The sequence below is a fragment of the Marmota marmota genome, unplaced genomic scaffold (genome assembly GCF_001458135.2).
Source record: "Marmota marmota marmota unplaced genomic scaffold, marMar, whole genome shotgun sequence".
Classification (NCBI taxonomy): Eukaryota; Metazoa; Chordata; class Mammalia; order Rodentia; family Sciuridae; genus Marmota; species Marmota marmota.
The window spans coordinates 45,665,577-45,690,007 of NW_026000005.1; the positions used below are offsets into that span (position 1 = coordinate 45,665,577).

The 24,431-nt window shown below is 42.3% G+C and overlaps 1 protein-coding gene and 1 long non-coding RNA gene across 25 annotated transcripts in view; one reads left to right on the top strand and one right to left on the bottom strand.

The window, feature by feature from the left end:
- On the bottom strand, nt 1-2,929 carry LOC107138775. Its single transcript, XR_001503040.2, has 3 exons — nt 2,384-2,929; nt 1,997-2,080; nt 1-949 (listed from the first exon to the last, which is right to left on the bottom strand). It is a non-coding gene; the product is annotated as an uncharacterized LOC107138775 (long non-coding RNA).
- Nucleotides 2,930-3,084: 155 nt separating this feature from the next.
- Sp100 (SP100 nuclear antigen) overlaps nt 3,085-24,431 on the top strand; it is a 95,884-nt gene continuing 74,537 nt past the window's right edge. For 19 of the 24 annotated variants that reach the window (XR_007349522.1, XR_007349521.1, XM_015481508.2 and 16 more), the window contains exons 1-2: nt 3,096-3,232; nt 22,743-22,784. Coding sequence is in view for 18 of the 24 variants with exons in the window: in XM_015481508.2 (XP_015336994.1) it covers nt 3,201-3,232; nt 22,743-22,784 (74 nt within the window). In the remaining 6 variants the exon portion in view is untranslated. Of the gene's footprint in view, nt 3,233-4,362; nt 4,430-12,503; nt 12,603-14,937; nt 15,008-17,510; nt 17,516-19,626; nt 19,635-22,742; nt 22,785-24,431 lie in introns of those variants that run through there. The other 5 variants (XM_048808710.1, XM_048808717.1, XM_048808711.1 and 2 more) reach the window with 5 other exon arrangements.

Here is a 24,431-nt window from a genome sequence, read left to right on the forward strand (position 1 = left end):
TTAGTTGGTTCACCTTTATTTAGAATGAAATAACAGAGCTTCTACTACAAATATCAAGGCATTTGGGTTGTTTTTGAAAAGAGAAAGATTTTTGATTTCTGTTTCCAACAAAGGACAAAAGAACCTAGGTGTAAGGAGACTGTAATACTGAGTTAGGCCACTAGAGAGAAGTGTAGACTTGGCTGGAGCCAAGTCCAGGAGTAAGGTGGGCTGTGGGCTGATGGGAGAGGGACTCTGCTGCACATGGTCAGTCTGTGCCCACCCTTGCTGCCTGGGGACCATAGGAAAGAAGCAAGAGTAGTGTCACTGGACTCTGGGGATCCAGATCTGCCACCAGTAATCAGGGAACAGGATACAGCGGTCCTTGTTCACTTGTGGCTACAACAGAGGATAAACTGAAGGGCCGCGGGTGATGATGCAGATCGCAGGTGGGGACTGGAGATGTGGCTGGGCCAACCTCCTCCCTTATGCCGCACAAGGACTGAGGGCTTCTGTGGAGGTGTTTCTCGTGGCTGGACCCCAGACCTTCAGAAGGTGGCCAGATGGACCTCCCACATTCTCCAGTGCTTCCCTTCCCTTCTTCACTCCTCAGAACCCCTCACCCTCAACCCGTTCCTCTTCTGCAATGGTCTCTCTCTCTTCCTATCCATCCCTTCCCCATACATTCTCTTCTTCCATAGAAATAATCCTTTCCACCTCTAATCATCCCTCTTGCATCTTGCAAACTTTGCGGGTTGGAGTGACCAAAGCTCTACACCCCTTAGCCCATCGCTGAAGTTCTGTCAAGCAAAGGGCAGGGTGGGGAAGGAGTGAGGCTCAGTCTCACCACAGTCTTTAAAAGCTGCCGAGTACCCACTAAGCCAGGGGGATAATTGCATCATGGTGACATAGTTGCAAGGGGTTCTGATCCTCAGACTCTTCACCCATGTGGGGCTCAGGTAGGAGAGAACTGGGGGGAGAGACACAGACCATGGGCTAAACATATTTAGGGGCAGGAGGCCCCCCACATGCCATACTTTTCCCCCACCTGAGTTCTAACCCAATTGAGAGATGGGCAAAAAGGAGGTCAACAAACCTCCTTCATTCCTGATGAAAGTGGAATTGGGGACGTTCTTAGGTGTGTGGTAATAAAGTGATTCCCCAAATCGAATCTCAGAATTGGACTTATCTACACGGTCTCAAGCTGCTCCAGTCAACCACATGGCCCTAGCCCCACGCTGGACCCTGTCCTTGTGCACCCAGCTTGGGGGTGTTAATAGAGCCCCAGTCTCTGCAGGTGGATGGCTATGGAGAGGCTCGACAAGGGGACACTCCCACCCACCAAGCTCTAGTCAAAGAATCTGCCCCAGAAGAAGGGAGGGGGCAGGTGTGTCGTGCTGATCCATGAGCTGCCTCCCAGAAGGAGACTCGGGAGGCCCCCGCACTCACTCTCCATGTGCCCACCCACAGGAGGGAGGCCAGACTCTCCAAACTTGTGTCCCAGTGGCCACAGCTGCTGGGGTTGCATCCTGCCCTCAAACTCCAGGCTGGGATGCTGACTCCTTGTCTCAGAGATAGATCTCTTGTCCCCAAGGGGTGTCCAGGCTGGGGAATCAGCCTCCCATCCCCTGTTTCGGAGGTCCCAGCTCTTCTTGGAGAAGCTCCCAAAGCCATCTCTCTGTCACTCCCCTGCCCGGGGTCCTCCTCAATTGCTGCTCTCCTGCTCCCTGGCTTCCAGGCTCCTGGATCTCGAGCAGACGCAGAGAAGGCCTGGCATGTTCACGTCAGCGCCCAGCTCTGCACTGGCTCTGGCCAGCCTACTACACGGGGATGGCCGGGGGATTCGCCAGGACAGGCTGGTGAAGTCTGTGCCAGGGCTCGTGTGGCCCACCCTGACTCCTAGAGACCGGACAGAGGACACCTGCGCCCAATGAGGCTCAGCTTACCAGCCCCTCTGCCCCAGAGAGAAAGCGCATGTGGGGTGGCGGTGTCTGTACCTGTTGGCACGAGTATGTACCTGTAGGCACAGTGGCCCTGCCCACTGGAAAAGATGTCCTCATCAGTGCCTGGAATCCGCCCCATCAGTTTGGTGCTCACTCTTCTGGGGAAAGAAAGATAAGTGGATCAACGGTAGGAACCTCCGTCCTCCCCCCACAGTGTCAGGCACCCTTGCTCACCACCAGAAGGAGTCGGGTTCGGTGGACCGTGGTATGAAACTATCACTTTCGAGCTCTGGCCACTTCCAGCCCCTGAGTCCTCTGCCCTTTGCCCATCCCATCCTGGCCCTGGAGTCTGCACACCCTGGCTGCTGGCTGCATCCCTGACCGTGCCCCAGCCAAACAAGCATAACTGGGAGGCAGAGATCCCCCCATTGGGTCCTCCTGCCCTTTCACTTCTAGACCACCTGGGCTCCTTCCTCCATCCTCCTCCACTGAGAGGTCCAGTGACTTCTTTGATACACAGCGTCTCTTCCTCAGCCCTTGCTGATGTGTAGCAGCTCACGGTCAAGGCACCTTATACCCTTGCACCTAAAATGTCAGCCTTAGCCCTAACCTGGCTCAGCATGTGGCCCCCAGGGGCTTGGAGAGACCTCCCCTGCCTCTGACTGATGTCTAGGAATGCGAAGAGTATTCGGCCTCCTTTGTAAGGCTGAGCACGTCAGCTCTCTCCAGCTCTGGTCTGAACGTCAGGACCTTCCTGCGTTTAGTCCAGTCTCCCCCATTGGCCCGAGAGAAGTTTCCAGCTTTCCCTCCTGGAAGAAGCATCTGCCGTAGACACGCTGGGACTCACTAAGTCGCTGGTTGTAAGGAACAGCCACGGGCACAGGCACAGGCACAGGCACAGGCGTGCTTAGTCATGAAGGGGACACAATTGATAAGGACTATCATCTAGAGACAGACAGAGGGGACACCTGGGAGTGGCCCTGCTTGTCCCTGGGGCCCCCTTCCCTGCCCTGCAGGCCTTCATCCTCCTGCTACACTTCAGGAGAGCTGGGAGCCCGTGGGCCGAGGGAGGAGGGAGGACTAGCTTGGCAGTGGCCCATCAGAGGTCGAACAAATACTTTCACTTCTCTTTTCCCCAACGGGGCGGAGCGCTGTTTGGTGAGTCAATCCAAGGGCCCACTTCCTGCTCAGGGTCGGGCAGCCACACTGGACACAGGCGGGGGAGACTGAGGGACAAGGGGTCACCCTCCCAGACCCAGGCAGGTCCAGGGCAGGAGGATGGCAGACGGGGCTGGCGACCCGAGCACCAGGTGAGTCTCTCTTCTCCCTTGGACTTCTGTCTCTGGCCGTGTGCTGCTTGAGTTCAGCCGGGGTCTAAGGCGGTACTGTGGCTCAGTCCTGCTCCACGGGAGCAAGGTCTGCACTAGATGAAGTAAGAGCTAAGAAAGAGGAAGAGGGATTTTTTTAAAGGAGCAGGACGGCTGTCGATGTGAGTGCAGCTCACCAGGAAGCACACGAACTCACGAGTTTCTTGTTTTGCAGTTGCTTCTCAGTGGCGGGGACTCTGTCCCTCCCAGCAGGGATTGGCCATTTCCCATGACCTCTGAATGCTCCCAGTCCTCCCCCACCTCCCTCCACCTTTCACAGGTCACTTCAAAGAGGGTAGGTGGGGCAACACAAGCTCCAGGGTAAACATCTGGCATCTTTTCGAGCAAGCCTGGGGTGCTATGGTCCAGCACCTGCAGGGGACCAGCTTTGTCAGATCCGGGGCTGTCCCTGTGCTGACGGGGTCTGATGTCTTTCTCTGTTTATCCTGATCAAAGGAAAAAAAAAGAGAGAAAGGGCCCATGAGGAGAAAAGCTAGTGCAGGCCGAGTTTTATTTTCACTTTAGTTTTCTGTTTCTGGGTAGGTCCTACCTCTGACAAGAAAAACAATAGAAATTCTATCTTTTCCTCTGTAGTGGGCTCAAAAATAACAAGACTTAATTTTTTTTTATGTCTACAAAAGGAATACACTATACAACCTTGCTCATAAAATTTCAAACAGCATAGAAGTATACAATGGGAAAAAATTCCCTTCTCACTCACTTTCAGCTTCCAGTCCCAGGTCTGTGAGAAGTCTGGTCTCGTCTTCTCTTTTCTGTGCATTTGTCTATATAACTTGTTATCATAAATGCATTTTATAATAAATGAGATGATACTGTACATTTTTTCAGCATTTTATATTGCCACTTATTTTAAAAGTGGAAATCTTAGAGATCTTTTCACCTTAAAACATGTACATGAACTTTGTTTTTTAAAGCAGCTTAATGCTATTCCACGAGATTGATATAGGTACCATAATATTTTTTTTTAAAGAGAGAGAGAGAGAGAGAGAGAATTTTAATATTTATATTTTGGTTTTTCGGCGGACACATCTGTGTTTGTATGTGGTGCTGAGGATCGAACCCGGGCCGCACGCATGCCAGGCGATCGCGCTACCGCTTGAGCCACATCCCCAGCCCTAGGTACCATAATATTTAAACCATCCCCTTCTGATGGACATTTAGGTTATTTCAATTGTTCACTTTTCTAAGAGGCTGTGATAATGATTATATACTTTATGTTGGAATTCTACATAATTGTATCAAAACCCAAAAATGTGGAATCATTGAGGCAAAGGGAATCAATGTGTACTCGTTTATAGGCTCAGCTAAATTGCCTTTGTAAGAGGCTGAATATGAATGTATTCTCCTACTAACAGCAGATGAGACGAGCCACCTCCCCACACCCAGCCAGACTTTGTCAAAGTGACGGATGAGGAGGTGCGCGTTTTTTCATTTGTATTTTCCTGATTAGGTAGGAGGTGGCTCAGTTTCTCTCGTTTGTCGGCTGTTAGATTCCCTCTCCTCTTGCAGGTTCATTTTCTTTGCCAGTATTATTTGGGTGTCTGTCCTTTGTTTCATGATATGGGAGATTTAGCTGGATATCCTGGAAAAGTATAAATGTAGCTTCCTTGTCCTAACTTTGTGCGTGGTGGCTTTCGTCTTACTAAAACTTACATTTTAAGGTGCAACCTATGATGGCATTGATTTCATAAGATATAAATAAAGTGGTGTGGGAAGTTACTGATGGATTGATTCCATGAGCACTCTCAGTGTATCATGATGGTTCTTGTGTTCTTTTTTGGCTGCATATTAGAGTCTACTTTTAGGGGCAAAAGAAAATAAAAAGAGAAAGTTCCTTTTCGAACATTTTTGACAATTTTTTCCTTTTCAATTTTATGCAAAATTATATTCCACTGGAGTAACTTCAGCCTTCTCAGCCCAAAGGCTGCTGGATACTTTCCTCTCTCTGATTCTTTTACTTCATGTTTCTAGTGGTCACCTTCAGCTTTTCCTCCATGACAATTACTCAATTTTTAGTAGGTTTATTTCTTGTAATTTCTAATTTTAAAAAACCAAACAAACTGTGTGTGTGTGTGTGTGTGTGTGTGTGTGTGTGTGTTTGGAGAGGATCTTAATTTTTTCCCATAGCACTACAAGCCGCACTTTTAGCTGGGTCCTTTAAATCCATCACCCCTCTACACGACGCTGCTTTGCTTGGGTTTTTGTGGGGTGTCAAGCCCTTGGGGGGATGTTCTCCTGGTCTTCTGAGTCATTGTTCCAGACTGATCCTGCCTGAATCTTGCATTCTGCGCTTGTTCATTTTTCGGGTGCTGGCTGTGGTTTGGTAGGCCTCTCGCTGATATTTGCCCCAAGTTGCTCACCCAAATGTCGTGCTTGCTCAGATATAATTGGATTGAATATTTTTTTTCACATTTCCTGTCTTATCTGAGACTGAATTGTTTCCCCACCTGAGCTTCAGTTTGAAGTTTCTGTTTTGATTCTCACCTGTTTTTCTGAGGACACCATGGAGTGATCGCCAAGTGGCCATGTAGGCAGGAGGGTGGTTATGGTTTGGATATGAGGTGTCCCCCCAGAACTGTCTGTTAATGCAGGAATATTCAGAGATGAAATGATTCGATTGTGAGACCTTTAACCCAATCCATCCACCCTGGTTCAAATGGACTGATGTGAAAACCATAGGCAAGCGGGGTGTGGCTGAGGGAGGTGGGTCCCTGGGGGTGCGTCCTGGATGGGCTGGTCTTCCTGTAGTCCCTTTTCCCTCCCCACTTCCTGCGCCACCATGAGCAGCTTTCCTCCACTAGGCCCTTCCCCATGATGCGCTGCCTCACCTGGAACCTGAGCGGTGAAGTCGGCTGACCATGCACTACGACTCTGTCCATGTAAACCTTTCCTCTTCTAAGTTCTTCTTGTCAGGTTTCTTAATTTTTTAATTTTTAAGGCGAGCTAGAGATGTAATGCAGTGAGTTCCATCCCAGTACTTCCCCACTTCCACACCTAAAAAATTAAAGAACACATCAACCGTTTGAAAGATATGGGCCTTGTTTGGATAACCAGATACTTGAAGATTTTAAGGAATTAATTGTTTTTACTTAGATGTCATAATGGGATTGTGCTTATTTTTTGCAGTACGGGGGTCTGAACCCAGGGCCTCACGCATGCTAGGCAAATGCTCTACCACTGAGCTACAAGTCCAATCTTTTTTTCCCCCATAGTTTTATTGAGGTAAAATTGAAGAACAATAAAATGCGTATTTTTGAAGTATGCAATTTGATCAGTTTTGACATGTATGTAACCAATATAACCAATATAATAAACATTTCCATTGTTTTTTTAAAATCTGAAATCATGAAGACTGTGTTTCCTGCATGATTACATTAGAAATCAATCACCTTAAGCTATATAGAACCCCATCCCCACATCAACTATTTCAAAATTAAATAGTGCACTCATAAATACCTCTGAGGTCAAGGAAGAAAGTACAAGTAAAGTAAATAAAGAGTGCTTTGAAGTGATAATAAAAGCTTAAGACACCAGGATCTCTGGGATGAACCAGTACTCAGATGAACATTTATAATGCTTGTGTCAGAAAGAAGCTAGAATAGAAAATTATTTTCAAATTAAGTAGTAGGAGGGGAAAAATAATAGTAGGAGCAGAAATATATGAAATAGAGAAGAAAAAATACAGCTAAAATTTGATAAAAATCAAGTCTGTTGAAGAAAAAAGCAAGAACACAAAAATTAATATCAATGGAAAGAGAGCTGTCAAAATAACCCTACAGATGCTAAAAATATATTAAGGTAATATTACAGTTGTAAGCCAACATATGTGATAGCTTACATAACACGGTCTATTCAAAGAAGGATTTGTGTGCTTCTGAGAAGAAAGTGTATGCAGTCATTGATGGATGAAATATTCTATATATGTCTGTTAAGTCTAAATCATTGATTGTATTTTTTATTTCTATAGTTTGTTTGTTTAGCTTTTGTTTGGAAGATCCATCCAGTAGCGAGAGAGATGTGTTAAAGTCACCCAGTATTATTGTGTTGTGGTCTATTTGATTCTTGAATTTAAGAAGGCTTTGTTTGACGTATTGTAGATGCTCCATTGTTTGGAGCATAAATATTTATGATTATTATGTCTTGTTGATGTATAATTCCCTTAAGCAGTATGAAATGTCTTTCTTTGTCCCTTCTAATTAACTTTGGCTTGAAGTCCATTTTATCTGATATGAGGATAGAACCCCCTGCTTGTTTACACAATCCATATGAGTGCTATGTTTTTTCCTATCCTTTCACCTTTAGTCTGTGGATGTCTTTGCCTATGAGGTGAGTCTCTTGGAGACAACATATTGTTGGGTCTTGTTTTTTAATCCATTTTCCAGCCTTTGTCTTTTGATTGATGAGTTTAGGCCATTAATGTTTAAGATTATTGTTGAGATATGATTTGTGTTCTCCATCATTTTGTCTTTATTTGTATTTTTTTGGTGTGTATGGGGGGTACCAGGGATTGAATTTAGAGGCACTCGACTACTAAGCCATATTCCCAGCTCTATTTTGTATTTTATTTAGAGACAGAGTCACACTGAGTTGCTTAGCACCTTGATTTTACTGAGGCTGACTTTGCATTCATGATTCTCCTGCCTCAGCCTCCTGAGCCACTGGGATTACAGGTGTGTGCCACTACACCTGGCTTTTATTTCTAGTTTTTAATTTGACTTAGTTTCTCCTTTGATTGACTGTTCCTTTAGTGTAGTTCCTTCCATCATTGGTTTTTCACTTTTTTTTCCCCTTTCATCTTCATGGAATATTTTATTGAGAACATTCTGAATTGCAGGCTTTCTGGTTGAAATTTCTTTTAATTTTTCTTTATCATGAAAGTTTTTTATTTCATCTTCAAATTTGAAGCTTAATTTTGCTGGATGTAGGATTCTTGGTTGGCATCCATTTTCTTTCAGAGCTTGGTAGATATTATTCCAGGATCTCTTGGCTTTGAGGGTGTGGGTTGAGAAATCAGCTGAGATCCATATTGGTTTCCCCCTGAATGTAATCTGATGTTTTTCTCTCACAGCCTTTAAAATTCTACCCTTATTCTGTATGCTGGGCATTTTCATTATAGTGTGCTTGATGTACATCTGTAGTAATTTTGATCCTATTAATCTCTTGTGTTTGATTTTCCATTATATTCTTTAGATTTGGGGAATTTTCTGATATTATTTCATTGAAAAGATTGTGCACTCCTTTGGTTTACCTTCAAGTGTTCTGATAAATCTTATTTGGTCTTTTCATATTATCCCATAGATCTTGGAAGTTGTGATCATGGTTTCTTTATATCTTCTCTCTGTGGCCAACTCTGTTTGCCTGAGGTTCTGTCTTCCAAGTGGTCTAGTCTGCTGGTAATGCTTTCTATTGAATTTTTAACTTGGCTTATTGTTTCCTTCATTTCAAGAATTTCTTTTTTTTTTCAGACTCTCTCTTTATTGAAGTGATCTTCTGCTACCTGTGTTTGCTTTCTTACATCATCCTTTACTTCTCAGATCAGTTTAATCATGTACATTCTGAACTCCTTCTCTGCTACTTCTTCCACTGTGGCGTGGTTGGATTCTGTTATTGGAGAAACTTGGTTTGCTTGGGGATATTTGTTCCCTAGCTTTTTCATGTTGTTTGTGTATCTACCCATCTAACAGCACAGATCTGAGGCAGTAGAGTTTATACTCTGTGGACTTTATAGTGTCCCTGAAGTTTTCGAGTACCTCACTGTTTAGGGGGAGACAAGTAATACAACAACCACTGCAAACAATATAAAGCATTAAACCAAATAGTTCCAACGATGATGTCTACAATGTTAATTATCTCAGTAAACAGAAATGATACGATCAGTTATTGCCTATAATAAAAACAACAAGTTTGCAAAAGGGTTTACATTTTCAGATGGTGGACAGAGAGAGAACAGAAGTGATACAGGATGTGGTGATCATGAGGAAGGAGGGGAGAAGAAGAACTGAAAGATTAAAGGAAGAGTGAAAGAACAATAGAGATTGGCTGTTAGCAGAAGAAAAGAGAGAATCAAAGGAAACAGGATTAAATCTATACTTATAAAGCAAATTTAAAAAAAAATTAAAAATAAAAGAATACAAAACAAAACTAAAATTTACTAATAAACCATCCTAGTTCACAAAAAACTAATCCATGCAAAATAACTGTCTTTGAAAATGCTACAGATGATAAGAATAAAAAATAGGAGACTGTATAAATGTCCATGTACCATTAAGGTCACAATTAAACAGTTCTTAGTGAAAAAAGAACTAAAAGAAAAGAAACAAAAGAAAAGAATCTTGATGGAGAGTTAAAGAATTCTTTCCTTTGGAGTCCAGATGATTCCCACCTTCTCTTCTCAGCAGTGTTAGGAGGGGTCTTCTGGAGGGTGATGCTCCGCCCTCTGGGTGCTGGAGTGGGAGAGGTAATCCCATAAGGCAGAATTCCTGGAGGTAGGGCTTAGGCTTAGGTGGGCTCCAGGCTCTTGGCTGAATGCCAATTGGGCTGGAGATTTTAAATCAGTGCCCCACCAGGGCTCAGTGATTGCTGGTTCACACTGAAAGATGTCCCCAGGGATCCCCTGAGATCTACTCATGTGGTGGGGAACCCAATTCTTAGTCCCCCTAAGTTACCTGTAGACCCCACATTTCCTGTTCTCGGATTCATTCTCCAAACAATTTCTCCTGACCCGCCCTTCCAGCCAGATGGGTCTTTCCCAGCTGGTCTTGCAAGCAGTTTGATTAGAGGGGAAGAGAGAGCCAGGTGGGATTCCACGACCAGTTGTGCCCTGTGTAAACCTGTCTCCACATTTGATTTTCTCCTGGGCACGTAAGCACACTCCGTGTCATGCAGTGTGTGTTTACTGGGCCTGTATTTTGGGTCAAACTTGTTTTTGCCTGGAATCGGCCCCCTCAGTTGCTGGCCCCACACACAGCAGCTGCAAAATAGTTCCTTCCTTAGTCTCCTGCATGCTGCCTGGAGAGATGGTGGCTTCTCTACACACAGATATCATGCAGTGCATCTTTCAGGTTTACCAGCAATGTCCTTGATCTCTAAATGCTCCATACCCAGATATGCCCTGGGCCTCCCCAAAATGCAGGTTCCTTTTGTAAGGTCAGGCACTGGTGATCAAAAGGAGGCAGGTTAAAAGCAGCTGAACAAGGCTTTATTGAGATTCGTTCCCCGGGGAGACCCTCCAGTCCATCAGAATGGGTCCAGGGGAATCGTGCACAGGCTCAGCCATATTGGAATGTTATTGGGCTTAGGTCAGGAAGGGAGGGCTTGGGACAGGAAAGGGAGGTTTTTAGAGTTCCTTGTCCTCCTGGGGTTGGATGGGGAATCTTGCTGAGATCCATGTCCTTCCAGGATTGGTCAGGAGACCCCGCTGATTGACAGGTGGTTATCACTGCTGTCTGTCGGCGCCTGATTGATTGGTTGTTCTTTCACATGGTGGGCTGCCTGGTGCTTTGTTCCCTTAGCCACCTGGAACCCACCTAACCCCCTTCATTCCCTTATCCCTCCACTGTTCTCAAAGAGGGACTGCTCCGGCTGGAGCTTCCAGCCCGGCTGTGGCAGCAGCTGTGCCACTGGGGATTTCTTCCTTATTTTATTATAGCCAGACTCCTGAGGGCTGATCTGCTTTGAATGTTCAGTTTTAAATTCCAGTAAAGTCCCCCTGCTTTTTTGTGTTCGCCCACCTTGCTAAGACGTTGCCTGTTGGTTTTCTTGGTTTCACTTCATGGAGCAGTAACCTCCTCTCTTCCGCCATCTTGAAAACCTCCCTTGCCAGGTATTTGGATCCCAGGGATGCAAAAGCAAACCAAAACAGAAGTTGGTACTCAGAAGTAGGGTCGTTGTTGTGAGCAACTTGACCATGTGACTCAGAAACATTGCTGCTGGTTTGTGGAAGGGATTTTAAAAGTTTCTAGTTGCAGATGGGGAAGCTATAGAATGTGATAGGTGGAGCTTCATGGGCAATTCTGCTGGAGCTCAAAAGACCAGAATGCAACAGGAATGCAGACTGGGTTTGTGAGGTTCAGAGAAAAATGAGGACTCCACTGGGAATGGGACTAGAGGCCACTCATGAGGTATTCTGGCAAAGAACTTGCCTACACTTTGCCCATGTCCTGAAACTTTGGGAAAGCCACATTTAAAGGTGTTGGACTAATTAATCTGGCAGAGGCAGCACCGTCAGTGGCATGAATATTGCTGGCAGTTTTGGGCCAGGTTTACTGTAAGAATTAGAAGCAGAAAGCAGAGATAAATGATATTTTAAAAAACCTCACATTTTGGCCAAAACAAAGTAAAGCTGGGTTAAGGAAAGTGTGCTTATTCAAGAGATTAACCCCCCCAAAGAAATTCTAAATACTTTGCAGAGACAAAGGAAAACATGCCTTGAGGGTATTTTCAGGAATTGGTAAGACCACAAGGATTTCAGGGTCAAGGGGCCGAAGGGGACATTCCTTTGTGATCATGGGCATTCTACTCACGCAGGGGGCCCTAGGAAGTTGTCTCACCATGCTGCACTGCACAGGGACTCAGAGGTCACTGCAGTTGTGATTCTGGGGGTCCAGATTTTATGTGAGCTGGCAGCAGACCTTGGTGTCATCCACATGGTGTTGGTTCTACAGGAATTCAGACTGCTACAGTGACGGGGTCATGAAGGTGTCCACTGAGAATTCAAAGGAAGGCCTGGGAGGACAAAGTGCAGCAGGGTCAGAGAGCCAGGCTAAAAGAAAGGCCATGTGGGCTGCATCTGGCAAGGCCAAAAGGGCAGGGCTGCCCAAGCCTTCTTTTTTTTTTTCCTTTTGGTACTAGGGCTCCAACTCAGGACGCTTAACCACTGAGCCATATCCCCAGCCCTTTTTATATTTTATTTAGAGACAAGGTCTCTCCAAGTTGCTTAGGGCCTCACTAAGTTGCTGAGGCTAACTTTGTACTTATAATCCTCCTGCCTTAGCCTCCAAAGCCACTGGGATTACAGGCATATACCACTGGGCCTGGCTTGCCCAAGCCTTTTGGAAATAGCATCTCAAAGCCAAGTGTCCTAGGTGCTGTTCAAGGAATTATGGGTGGAATTAGGGGACCTGTTTCTCCATCTGGGTTTTGGTCTTGCTTTGGCCTCATTTCTTCTTCCTATGCCTCTATTCCTCCCTTTTAGAATGGTGATGTTTACTTCATGCCACTGGACATTGGATATATGCAACTTGCTTTTGACTTTCACACGGGTTCACAACTGAGAATTTGCCTTGAGTCTCAGGTGAGACCTTGGACTTGGACTTCTGGGAAACACTGGAACTGCTAAGACTCTGGTACTCTTAGAGGTGGACTAAATGCATTTTTGCATTGTGATATGGATATGCGCTTTTGGGGGCTGGGGTGGACTGTTATGGTGTGGATATGAAGTGTCCCCTAAAAGCCTCTATTACTGCAGGGATATTGAGAGGTAAAATAATTAGATTGTGAGAACTTTAACCTCAACAGTCCATCCTCGTGTTGATGACTGGGTGGCAATATAGTTAGAGGAGGTGGGTCACTGGGGGCAGGCTCTGGAAGGATTGTTCTTCCTGTGGTCCCTTCCCCCCACCCCTCTGCTTCCTGTTCCCACCATGATTTTCTGTCCCTTCTGCCGATGTACTGCCTTGCCTGGGGCCCAGAGCAATGGAGTCAGCAACCCACAGACTGAGACCTCTGAAACTGTGATCCCCAAGTAAACTTTTCCTCCTCTATGTTGTTATTGCCAAGTATTTTGGTCACAGTGATGTGAATGCTGACTAGCAGGTGTGTTTATGTGTCCTCTCCTCCCTTTCTTTGGCCTGTCATGGCCCCTCCTGTGCCAGCCCCACCTGGTCACAGCGATGCCAGCTTCCCCATAACTTCCAATGGTTGGTAGAGTAAATCTTCTCTTCTTCCAAAGTGTTTCAGGTCTTTGCCTTTCTGATTCAGCTTGTCAAAATCTTGTGGGGATTACATTGACCTATGGGTTTACTTGAAAAGAATTGATATGTTTATAATGTTGGGTCCTCAATCTCGGGAATATGGTCTGTGAGTATTATTCTTTAAAAATTGTGTTAGTCAACTTTTTGTCATTGTAACCAAAATACTTAACAAGAACAACTTAGAGGAAAAAAGGTTTATATGACTCATGGTTTCAGAGGATTAAGTTCATGGTCAACCAGTTCCATTCCTTTGGGTGGGCCTGAGATGAGGTAGAACATCCTGGCAGAAGATGTGGTGGAGGAAGCTGCTAAGCCAGGAAGCAGAGAGCGAGAGAGAGAGCGAGGTGAAGGGGCTGGGAATATGCCCTGAAAGGCACATCCCTAGTGATCTACTTCCTCCAACCAAGACCTACCTCCTAGTAATCGGTTCAGTTATCGATTAAATGGATTAATTCACTGATGAGGTCAGAGCCCTCATGATCATGTTATTGCTTAAAATACTCTGAACCTGGCTGCATTGGGGATCATGCTTTCAACATGAGATTTTGGGGGACATTTCAGATTCAAACCATAACAAATAACAAATTTATATTCTCCTAACATATGCAAGGCCCTGGGTTTGATCCTCAGTACTCAGTTAAAAAAAAAAAAAAGAATCTTGACACTGAGGTGGTATTTGCCAGACATCTCTGCCATACAGTTACCATTTCCTCCTGTTATGGTTTGGATGTAAGGTGTCCCCAAAAAGTTCATGTTTGAGACAATGCAAAAAGGTTAAGAGGAGAAATGATTGGATCATGAAGGTCTTAATCAAATCAGTGGCTTAGTCCCCTGATGAGATTAACTGAGTAGTAACTAAAGGCAGGTTGGGTATGACTGGAGGAGGTGGGCAGCAGGGGTGTGACTTTGGGGTATAAATTTGTATCTGGCAAGTGGAGGCTCCCTCTATCTCTGCTTCTTGATCATCAAGTGAGCTACTTCCCTCTGCCACACTCTTCCTCCATGACGTTCAGCCTCACTTGAGCCTGTGGAATGGAGCCAGCCATTAGACCCTCCTCCCTGAGTGGTCTCTGGTCTTCGTTTCTTTTTTTTCTTTTAATATATATAATATATATTTTTATTTGTTCTAATTAGTTATACATGACAATAGAATGCATTTTGACATATCACACATAAGTGGAGTCTAACTTCTCATTCATCTTATTGTACACGATATAGAGTTACACAGGTCATGTAATCATATATGCACTCTAGTGGTTATTTTGAATTGTCAACTTGATTGTATTAAGACATGCCAATGATTAAGAGGCTTCTGGGTGTGTCAATGAGGATGTGTTTAGGAATGATTGGCATATGGGATAGCCAACTGAAATGGAGACCCTCCCTAAGCATAGGCAACACTGTCCAATAGGATGATGGCTTGGATGGAATAAAAGTTGGAAGGACAAGGAAGCAGCAGCAGATGTAAGCTCGATTCTTCTTGAACAGGTTCTTGATTGCCGCTTCAATTGTCTGAGGATATCGGACTCTCTCGCTTCTTCACTCTTCCAAAGTGGACTCTGCCAGTGATTCTCCAGGGAGTTTCCAAAGCCTTAGGTCTCAGACTAGGGTAGCACCCTTGATCCCTCTTGTTGTGGGGCTTCAGCCTCTTGGACTGCACAGCTACTGGTTCTCCCAGCTCTCCAGCCTGCAGACGGCCATTGTGGACTATCCAGCTTCTGGTTGTGTAAGTCAATCTAATAAGTCCCCTTTTTATAAGTACACTTCCTGCTGATTCTGTTTCTCTGGAGACCCTGACTAATACATGCACATAACATAGTAATGACTGGACTTCATTTCTGAACCCCTCACCCTCAGTCTACCAAACCTAAGATCTGATTCTCTGGAAGCCACCAAGGTCTTCACTTCAAAAGTGGCTTCTGCACTTGGGCACCCCCTGGGTTTCTTCTGTCTCTTTAACTTTTCCTGGTAAAATCCTTGCCATGTCTTCATCTGTTCAGGGACTTAATAACATTTACATTTATAACAGCTTTTTAAAGTGTTTTTTCAGCATGGGTAGGGGGGCTTAGGTTGGTTTAGTTCTGCCCTTCACCAGAATCAAGGTCATTGATTAATTGATTAATTGTCTTGTTTTTCAAAGCTTATGGTTTAAGGATTGGTGGCAACTTAAGAAGTTTTTCTCTGACTGCCTCTAAGATTTTTCTCTTTCGGGTTTACTGTGATGTGTCCAGATTTCTTTTTCTTTATTTTTCCCATTTGGAGTTTTCAGAGTTTCTTAAGTTTATGACTTGATTTCTTTCTTCTGGAAAATCCTCAGTCATCTCTTTAAATGTTTCTTCTTTCCTTCTATTTCCTCTTCTCTTTTACTAGGACTCAAAGTGCAAGTCATGTTAGACATTTAGACTGTTTCTCACATGTCTCATACTCCTTTATAAATTTTTCCATTCTTAAATTTTAGTTGGGTATTTTGTATTGATCTGTCTTGCAATTTGTTACTTCACTAATTTTGGTTTTATTCTGTATTCAGTCTCCTGCTAAATCCTTCTATTAAGTTTAGTTTAAGAAATTGTGCTTTTCTGGTCTGCAATGTCCATTTGATTTATTTTTGTAGAGTTCAACTCTCTGTTGGAATTTTCTGACCATATATTTTCTCCATCTTTTTATCCATTTTCTTGAACATTTTTATCACTGGGTGTGTGTTAACTCCAATCTCCATATCATCTCTGTATATGATTCCATTGTTTTTCTCTTTGGTCTTATAGTCTTATGTTTTGATGTGACTATTAATGTTTTGCTGAATGTCAGACATTATGTGTAAAACACATAGAGTCTCTAGATGTTATCCTCCATGTAAGAATAATTCCCCCTTTTCTATGCTAGGCAGCTAAAGTAATGGTCTGATTACTTTAAGCAAATCAGGGCATGAAATGAGTCAAGATTAGTTTGCATTTTTTAATAAAAGTTAATATACCTTTAGTTTTCTCTGATTGTAGGTAAGAATCTTCAGGGATTTCAGTAGAGAGACTGGGCAGTTAAGTCTTCTCTGCTCTTCAAAGATTTTGTTATATTTTTAGTCTCTTGCTTCATGTAGCTTTAGAACTGAGAAAAGTTCTCAACAGGAAATCAAGTTGTTTGATTCCTTGAAGGCTATGATTTGGCAGTCCAGCCTGGCAAGACCATCAAATACAGTGTTGGTTTCCGCTTTCTGGTGGGAGTCCCCTGGCCAAGCCAAGCCCAGATTCTCAGCCTCTGGCTGTGTCCAGATTTGACAAGTACCCTACCCTCAGAGGACCAACAAACTACAGATTTCACGACTAGATCCATGTTCCCTCCAGGGCTCTTGACTCCCTCTCCATGTCCTCTGTCCCTCACCTTGACAGTTTTTGCCTTTTAAGTGTGGTAGGCTGGCAGGAAATTCTACTTTGCTTTTCAGGGGCACTTGATATAATTTCTAGCCTTTTGCTCTGAATAACTTCTCCAGATACCTGGAGGGGCACCTGGCAGTGTGTGTGAGGCTCCTCCAGTCTCCACGCCTGCACCATCACCAGACTCTTCTGTTTTTCCTGTCCCCAGCTCACTCAACCTTGGCCACGCCCAGCTACTCAGCTCCCTTCCCACAATGAACAGATGCCCCAGGTAGAGAAGGAGGTAAAGAACAGCAGCAGCTCCTCAGCTGTCTCTGAGAAGTTTTGCCTCTGGAATCTCAGTCCCTCAGTCTGGATTGTTTCTCTAGCTCTCTAATGCCTTTAAAAAATAGAAATAAAAATTATTTTGATTTAGTTTTCTAGTTGTTCTAGATTGTGCTTTCGACCTGCCTCTGATCATCCAACCCCCTGATGAATTTTTGGCTAGATTATCTTGTGCAGATACTAAGTAAGGGTGATTCTGTATTCTGCTTTTGCTCTTCCAACATTACCCAAAATTACATTCAAAAGGTTTGTGTTATAAACTCAAGTTTGTCGATATTTTCCCCTTTGTGCCTTGTTTAAGAATGCCTTTCAAGAACTGGCAGTGTAGCTCAGTGGTAGAGCACTTGCCTAACATGTGTAAAGCCCTGGCTTCAATCCCCAGTGTGGCAAAAACACTACCACCACCAACAACAACTAGGAATACAAGATAAACCCTCCTAGCGCATGTCCCCCAGTGACCCTCTTCCTCCAGTGAGGTCCTGCCTCCTAGTGGTGCATTCAGCTATGGATAAATCCACTGACGATCTGGGAGCCCTGGTGACCCAGTCATTGCCTAAAGCCGGCCTCTGAACCTTGCTGCACCGGGGCATTATTTTTGTAAATTTGAGAAAAAAAAAACAATACATTTTTATTCACTATAATTCCCATACTGTACAGAAGCTCACCAGAACTTATTTTTCAAACTTAGTACCTTTTGACCTGCGTTCCCCCTTCCCCACCCACCTGCCAGCCCTTAGCATCTGGTAGCTTTCACTACTTTGCTTCTTTGAGACCCACTTTAGTTTCCACACATGTACAAATGAGATCACACAGTATTTGTCTTTCTGTACCTGACTTATTTCACTTAAAACAATATCCTCTTGCTTCATCTATGCTGTTGCAAATGATGCAATTTCTTTCTTTAAAAAACTAAGTAGTATTCCATTGTGTGTATATACACTACATTTTCTTTCTTTCTATTTGTGTAGAATGGGGGTAATTGGAATTGAACCCAGGGGTGCTCCACTATTGAGCTGTACCCCCAGGCATTTTTATTTGATGGTTTGTTTTTGGTTTTATTTTTTGAGACAGGATCCCTCTAAGTTAAGGATCTCTCTGAGTTTCTAGGTTGTATCTAGTAAATATAGTTGTGTTTAATCTGCCAGTCTTATCCGAAAGCATGGACAGGATTTCAAATGTGACCTGTCTCATAATTCCTGAGCTAATACCTACTTGATCACGTCACACTGCTTTTTTTTTTTTTTTAACCCATTCCTGAATTGGATTTATGGTTACTTTGTTGTGGGATTTAACCGGATGTATTTATTAGTAGCTTGGGCTTAAAAATTTTGCTTCTTAATTTTTAACTGTCTGGTTTTGATAGCAGAACTAAAGTCGCCTCATGAAATGATTTGGGGCCATCTGAAAAAAATTTAAAAGGTTTAGAATGATTTATTCAATTCAGACATGCTGGGGTGCTGGCGATTGTCCCTAAAATTGTGGGAAACTGTGCGGTGTGAGCAGAGGTCAGGATCAGACAGGTTTGGAAGTATTTTATGCATTTCCTGTATTGTTTTTAATTATATTTACTTCCAGGGTTGATTCTTAGTTCTGTTTTCATTTTCCTCAAAGGTGACATTTTTCCTTGATTGTCATACTTCTTGGTAGGAAGTTGTAAAATAATTCATTTTTTAAAGTTTTTTTTTTTTTGTAGTTGTAAATGGACAGAATGTCTTTATTTTGTTTATTTTTATGTGGTGCTGAGGATCGAACCCAGTGCCTCACGCATGCTAGGCCAGCGCTCTGCCACTGAGCTACAGCCCCAGCCCTGTGAAAGAATTTCTTTCAAAATGTTTTGATCTTGCCCGTCTCTGGAGAAAAATCCTCTTCCTTATTCTTACCACGGTTTATCTTTTCTTTTGTTCTCTTGACCAGTCTTGCCATTTGGTGGGTCTTTTCAATGAACCACATTTTGTTTTTATAGATTTACTACATTTTGTTTGTTTGTTTGAGATTTAATTAAATTATGCTTTTCATTATTATATTTCTCTACTTATTTTCTTTCCTAATTTCTTACTTCAGACTTGTTGGAAGATTACCTTGTTTTTATTTCCTAATAATGACTTCGTTGAAAACTTAATTTTCTTGTAAATGTTCCTTGTTTTCTAAAGCACACATTTTAGGCTATGAGTGTTCATCTCTGTGCCACTTTGGAAATGTCTGATTTATATGCACTGTCTTCATTGGCGTTAATTTCTTGACCAGTTGTTATTTCTTATTTGATTTGCTCTTTAGCCTAAGAAATGTTTGGAAGGAAACTTTAATGCCTCTTCGAGTTCTCCTTTTGACTTTTCATTATTTATCACACTGTGGTTAGAAAATGTGTTCCTTAGGATTTCTGGTTTTGAAGGTCTATTCCTATTTCTTTTGTGGCCTGATGGATGGTCATTGTTGAGGCTTCTCTGTGTTTGAAAGGTAAATAGTGTAATGATTAACTGCATGGCAAATAATGCCAGATAGGAGACAGGGAGGAGGTGGTAGAAAGGCCAAGTAGGACATCTGAATTCTAGCTCTGCCACCTCCCAGATGTGGAGCTGGGCCAGCCTGGGTCATACCTGTAAAACTGGGGGTGACAGAATTTGCATCCATTGCACGTAGGGGTGTAGCTCAGTGGTAGAGCACGAGGTGAGCATGTGCAAGGCCCTGGGGTCAATTCCCAGCAATACAAAAGAGTGGTACCCATTTCATAAAGGGAGTATGGAGGAGAAATGAGTTAAACCATGTATCAGGCACTGAGAAGAGTGGGGTAAAGCAGAGTGAGCACTCTGTGGAACCCCATGGTATGACACCCTGAAATGTATTTATTTGTCATATTTCAAGTTGGTTATTCGGAGAAACTGGTACTTTTTTCCAGTACACAGGTACTCCTCCAAAACTTTGTTCTTTTATATAATGGAACTGACCCCCATCTGCACCAATAAACAGCAGATGCAGTTCTGGGCTTCTCCATCTGATGTCCCCCTTTCTGCCCAGAAAGATCTTTTCCCAGGAAGGAGAGATTGGGGGTCTGACGCCTGGCCCAGCAGAGATGAGCACAGGTGGCTATTGCCTGGGAGAATTTATTTGTATAACAGGATCCTTCCCTCAACTCTCCATAGATTGTTCCCCCTCTCCCAGAGGCCTGAGCGCCTGTCCTCCTGTGCAGCTCTCTGTAAGATTCAACCTTCTTGACCTTCTCTGAGTCTCATTCCGAATGTGTGTGGCTCTGTGTTAAATATGTAATAAATTTGTTGTTGATAAATCTCTATTGTCCGTTGACTCAAAAGGCCTAATTATTGAACTTGTGGAGGAAGTAGGGGAAGCCCCTTTTGACATCTGAAAGATGTCAGATATTTTTAAATGTGCTGCCACAAATTGTGAGCTCTGTTGTACCCATCTATTTAATCCAGATGCTCATGATTATTTTCAAATCTTTCATTTGATTTGATTTCAGCTCACTAAGTGGGCCAATTTCTAACAACTCTGTGTTAACCTGTTATACTACAATTGTGAGTTTTTGACTTTTCCTGCACCACTGTTAGAATTTCCTTTCAATATTCTTAAGCAGTTTCTTACAGATCATGATTTCTGCTACTTTATCTGGAAGAGTTTTATTTTTAATTTTTGTGGGAAACTTCTACTCAAAGTTAGCTTCTGTGGTGTCCGTAACTCTTTCAACCTAAATGCTTTGTGTTCGTGGTGTTAGTTTTGGCGCAGAACCCTCCCTCACTTTGCATTTGCCTGGTATATCTTTTTTAATTTCTTCATTTTTAATCTTGAGTTGGTTTTTTTGGGTGTGTCTATTATAAATAGAATATAGCTGAATTGTGTATCCTAGCCAACTGAGGTAGCTCTACATTGTACAAACCAAGTTATTCCACTAACAATTATTTTGATCACTGTAGTCTCTGTATTTATTCTTGCTCTTATCTTTCATTTGGTTTATACATGAATTTCTGTTCCTCTCTCACACTAATTCTTACCTGCCTTTGGATTTGTTGCATTTCCTTTGATCTACATTTTTTCCAAATATATATAATTTTTAAAATCCATTTGTCAATGGACACTTAAGGTGTTTCCTTCCTATGTTGTCACTGTCGTGAGTCATGCTGCAGCGAATATGGGCGTCCAGGAATCCCTTTAACATGCAGATTTGACTTCCTTTGCATATATATCCAAATATGGATGGGTTGGTTGCTGGGTCATATGGTAGTTTTATTTTTAATTTTTATGGGAAACTCCATTCTTGCTTTCCATGATGGCTACATGAATTTCCATTCTCACCAACAGTGAACAAGGGCTCCCCCTCCTTCAAATCCTTGCCAACACTTTTTATCTCTTGTCCTTTTGACACTAGCCACTAGCGGTCCTAACAGGTATGAGGCGGCACCACACTGTGGTTTGAGTCTCTGTTTACTGATGTCAAGCTTTTTTTATATAGCTGTTGGCCATTTGTATATCTTCTTGGGAAAATGCCTCTTCAGGTTCTTTGTAAACTTTGAAATGTGATCATTTGTTGTATTGTTCTATTGTATGAGGTCCTTATATACTTTCAATATTCACCCTTTACCAGACACAGGGTTTGCAATACTTTCTCCCTGTCTGTAGGTTGCTTTTTCATCTTGTTTTCTTTGCTGTATGGAAGGTTCCAGTTTGGTGTAATTTTTCTTTTGTTGCTTATGCTTTTGGTGTCTTACACAAAAATCTCATTGCTAAGACCCATGCCAAGGAGCTGCTTTTCTATATTTTCTTCTAGGATTCTTGTGCCTTCGGGTCTTACATTCATGATTTTAATCCATTTTGAGTTAATTTTTGTGAGTGGTAGAAGATAAAAGTCCAGTTTCTTTCTCTTTGTTTTTCCCCTGTGGATATCCGGTTTTATCAGCACCATTTGTGGAACAGATTATCTTTCCCTGAAGTGTGTTTGTGGCAATGTTGTCAAGTATTATCTGACTGCACATTTCTGGCACTATCTCTAGTGCCACTATCTCTAGGCTCTCAACTGTGTTCCACTGGTCTATGTCCCTGATTTTATGCCAGAAACATGCTTTTTGATCACCATAGCTATGTGATATAGTCTGAGATCAGGGGATGTGGTGTCTCCAGCTTTGCTCTTTCTCAAGATTACTTTGGTTTTTGCTCTCTTCTGTGTTTCCATTACAAATCTTGGAATTGTTTTTCTATTTCTACAAAATGCCATTGGAATTTTGATTGGGATTGCTTTGAATCTGTAGGTCACTTCAGGTAGTATGGACATGTTAGCAATATTTATTCTTCCAACCATGAACACAGCATTATTTATTTATTTATTTCTGTCTTTTTCAGCTTCTTTTATCAATCATAGACTTCAGTACAAATCTTTCATTTTTTGGTTTAATTTATTTTTAAGAGTTTTATTTTTAAAATTTTTTTTGCTATTGTAAAAGAGATTGCTTTCTTTTTTTTTTTTTTAATTTTTAAGAGATTGCTTTCTTAATTTCCTTTCCAGATAGTTCATTGCTAGTGTACAGAAACACAACTGATTTTCATATATTGATTTTGTATCCTGTAAGTTTATGAATTTGTTTATTAGTTCTAACTGTTTTTTTTCTGGAGTCATCAGGATTATATATATATATATATATATATATATATATATATATATAGTCATGTAATATATATATAGTCATGTAATATATATATAGTCACGTAATCTACAAATAGAGAGTTTTACTTCTTCCTTTCTGATTTGCATCCTTTCCTTTCTTTCTCTAGCCTGATTCCTATGGCTAGGACTTCCAGTACTGTTTTGAAGAGGTAAGTGAGAGTGAACACCTTTTCTTGTTCATTACCTTAGAGGAAAAGTTTTCAGCTTTTTGTTCTTGAGGATGCTAGCTGTGGACTTGTCCTATATGATCTTTATTATATTGAGATGCATTCATACTATACCCGATGTTTGAGAATTTTTACCATGAAAGGCTGTTGAATTTCATCAAATGTTTTTTCTGTAACTGGTGAGATAATGGTGTGAGCTTTGTCCTGCATTCTAGTAATGTGAGGTATCACATTTATTGATTTGCATATATTGAACCATCCTTGCATTTCTTGCATCCCTGGAATAATGGTAATCGGTCCTTTCAGCGTGCTTTTGAATTTGGTTTGCTAGTGTTTTGTTGAGATTTTTTAACTTGTTTTCATCAAGGAATTAGCCTGAAGTTTTCTTTTCTTGAGGTATTTATCTGGGTTTGGTATTAGAGCAATGCTGATCTTTTTAGGAAGTGTTGTCCCCTAATTTGATTATTTTTTTTCAGCATTTGAGAAGAATTGGTATTATGTTAAAAGTTTGGTAGAAATCTCCAGTAGAGCTATCTGGACCTGGGGTGCTGGTGTTGTTATCATCGTTTTGTTTTTTTTGTTGTTTTGATAGGAGAGTTTTAGTTACAGATTCAATGTCCTTACCTGTTATTGGTCCACTCAGATTTTCTTTTTTTCTTGAGGTACTATAGGCTGTATTTCATATATATATATAGTGTGTGTGTGTGTGTGTGTGTGTGTTGCTAGAGATCAAACTCAGGGCCTAACAAATGCTAGGCAAGCATTCTTCCACTGAACTACATCCCCAACCCTGATAGTCTCACGATCCTTTGCATATTTGTGGTACCAGTTGTAATGTTTCTTCTATTATTTATACATTTATTATTTGAATTCTCTCTCCTTTTTTGTTACTTCAGCTAAATGTCAATTGTGTTTACCGTCTCAAAGAACTAACTCTGGTTGGTTTGTTTTTAAATTATCTCTGGTCTATTCTCCATTTTTTTCACTTCTGTCTGGTTGCTTTGAACTTTGTTTTACTTCCTTGAGGTATAAAGTTAGATGGCTCATTTGAGATTTTTTTTTTCTGTCTTACTGAAAATTTTTATAACTATTAATGTTCTCTCAGGATTACTGTTGCTGTATCCCATAAGCTTCAGGTTGTTCTGTTTCCATTTTTGCTTGTCTCAAGGTATTTTGTGCCAGGTGGGGTGGCGCATCCCCGGCTAGCCCCTTGGGAGGCTGAGGTGGGAGGATCCACAGTGGAGCCTGCGAGTTTGAGACCTTCTGGGAAACATATTGAGACCCCATCCCCCTCAGCCCCTAAAGTTTTGGTTGTCCTTTTGGTTCCTTTGGTCTTGCTGCTTTCCCAAGTCTATGGATTTTGACAGTTCCATTTTAGTGTTCTTTGTGTAGACATTTTGGGTTTTACCTATTTTGGGACCTTTGGACCTCTTGAGTCTAAATGTCCATTTCTTTCCCCAAATTTAGGAAAATTTAAGCCATTATTTACTATTTGTTTTAAGTTGACAAATAATTATATATTTATGGAGTACCACATGATGCTATGATATTTGTATACATTATGGGATGACTATTTTTTTAAAGAGATTGATGTCTCTCTCTCTCTCTCTCTGTCCCTCCCTCCCTCCC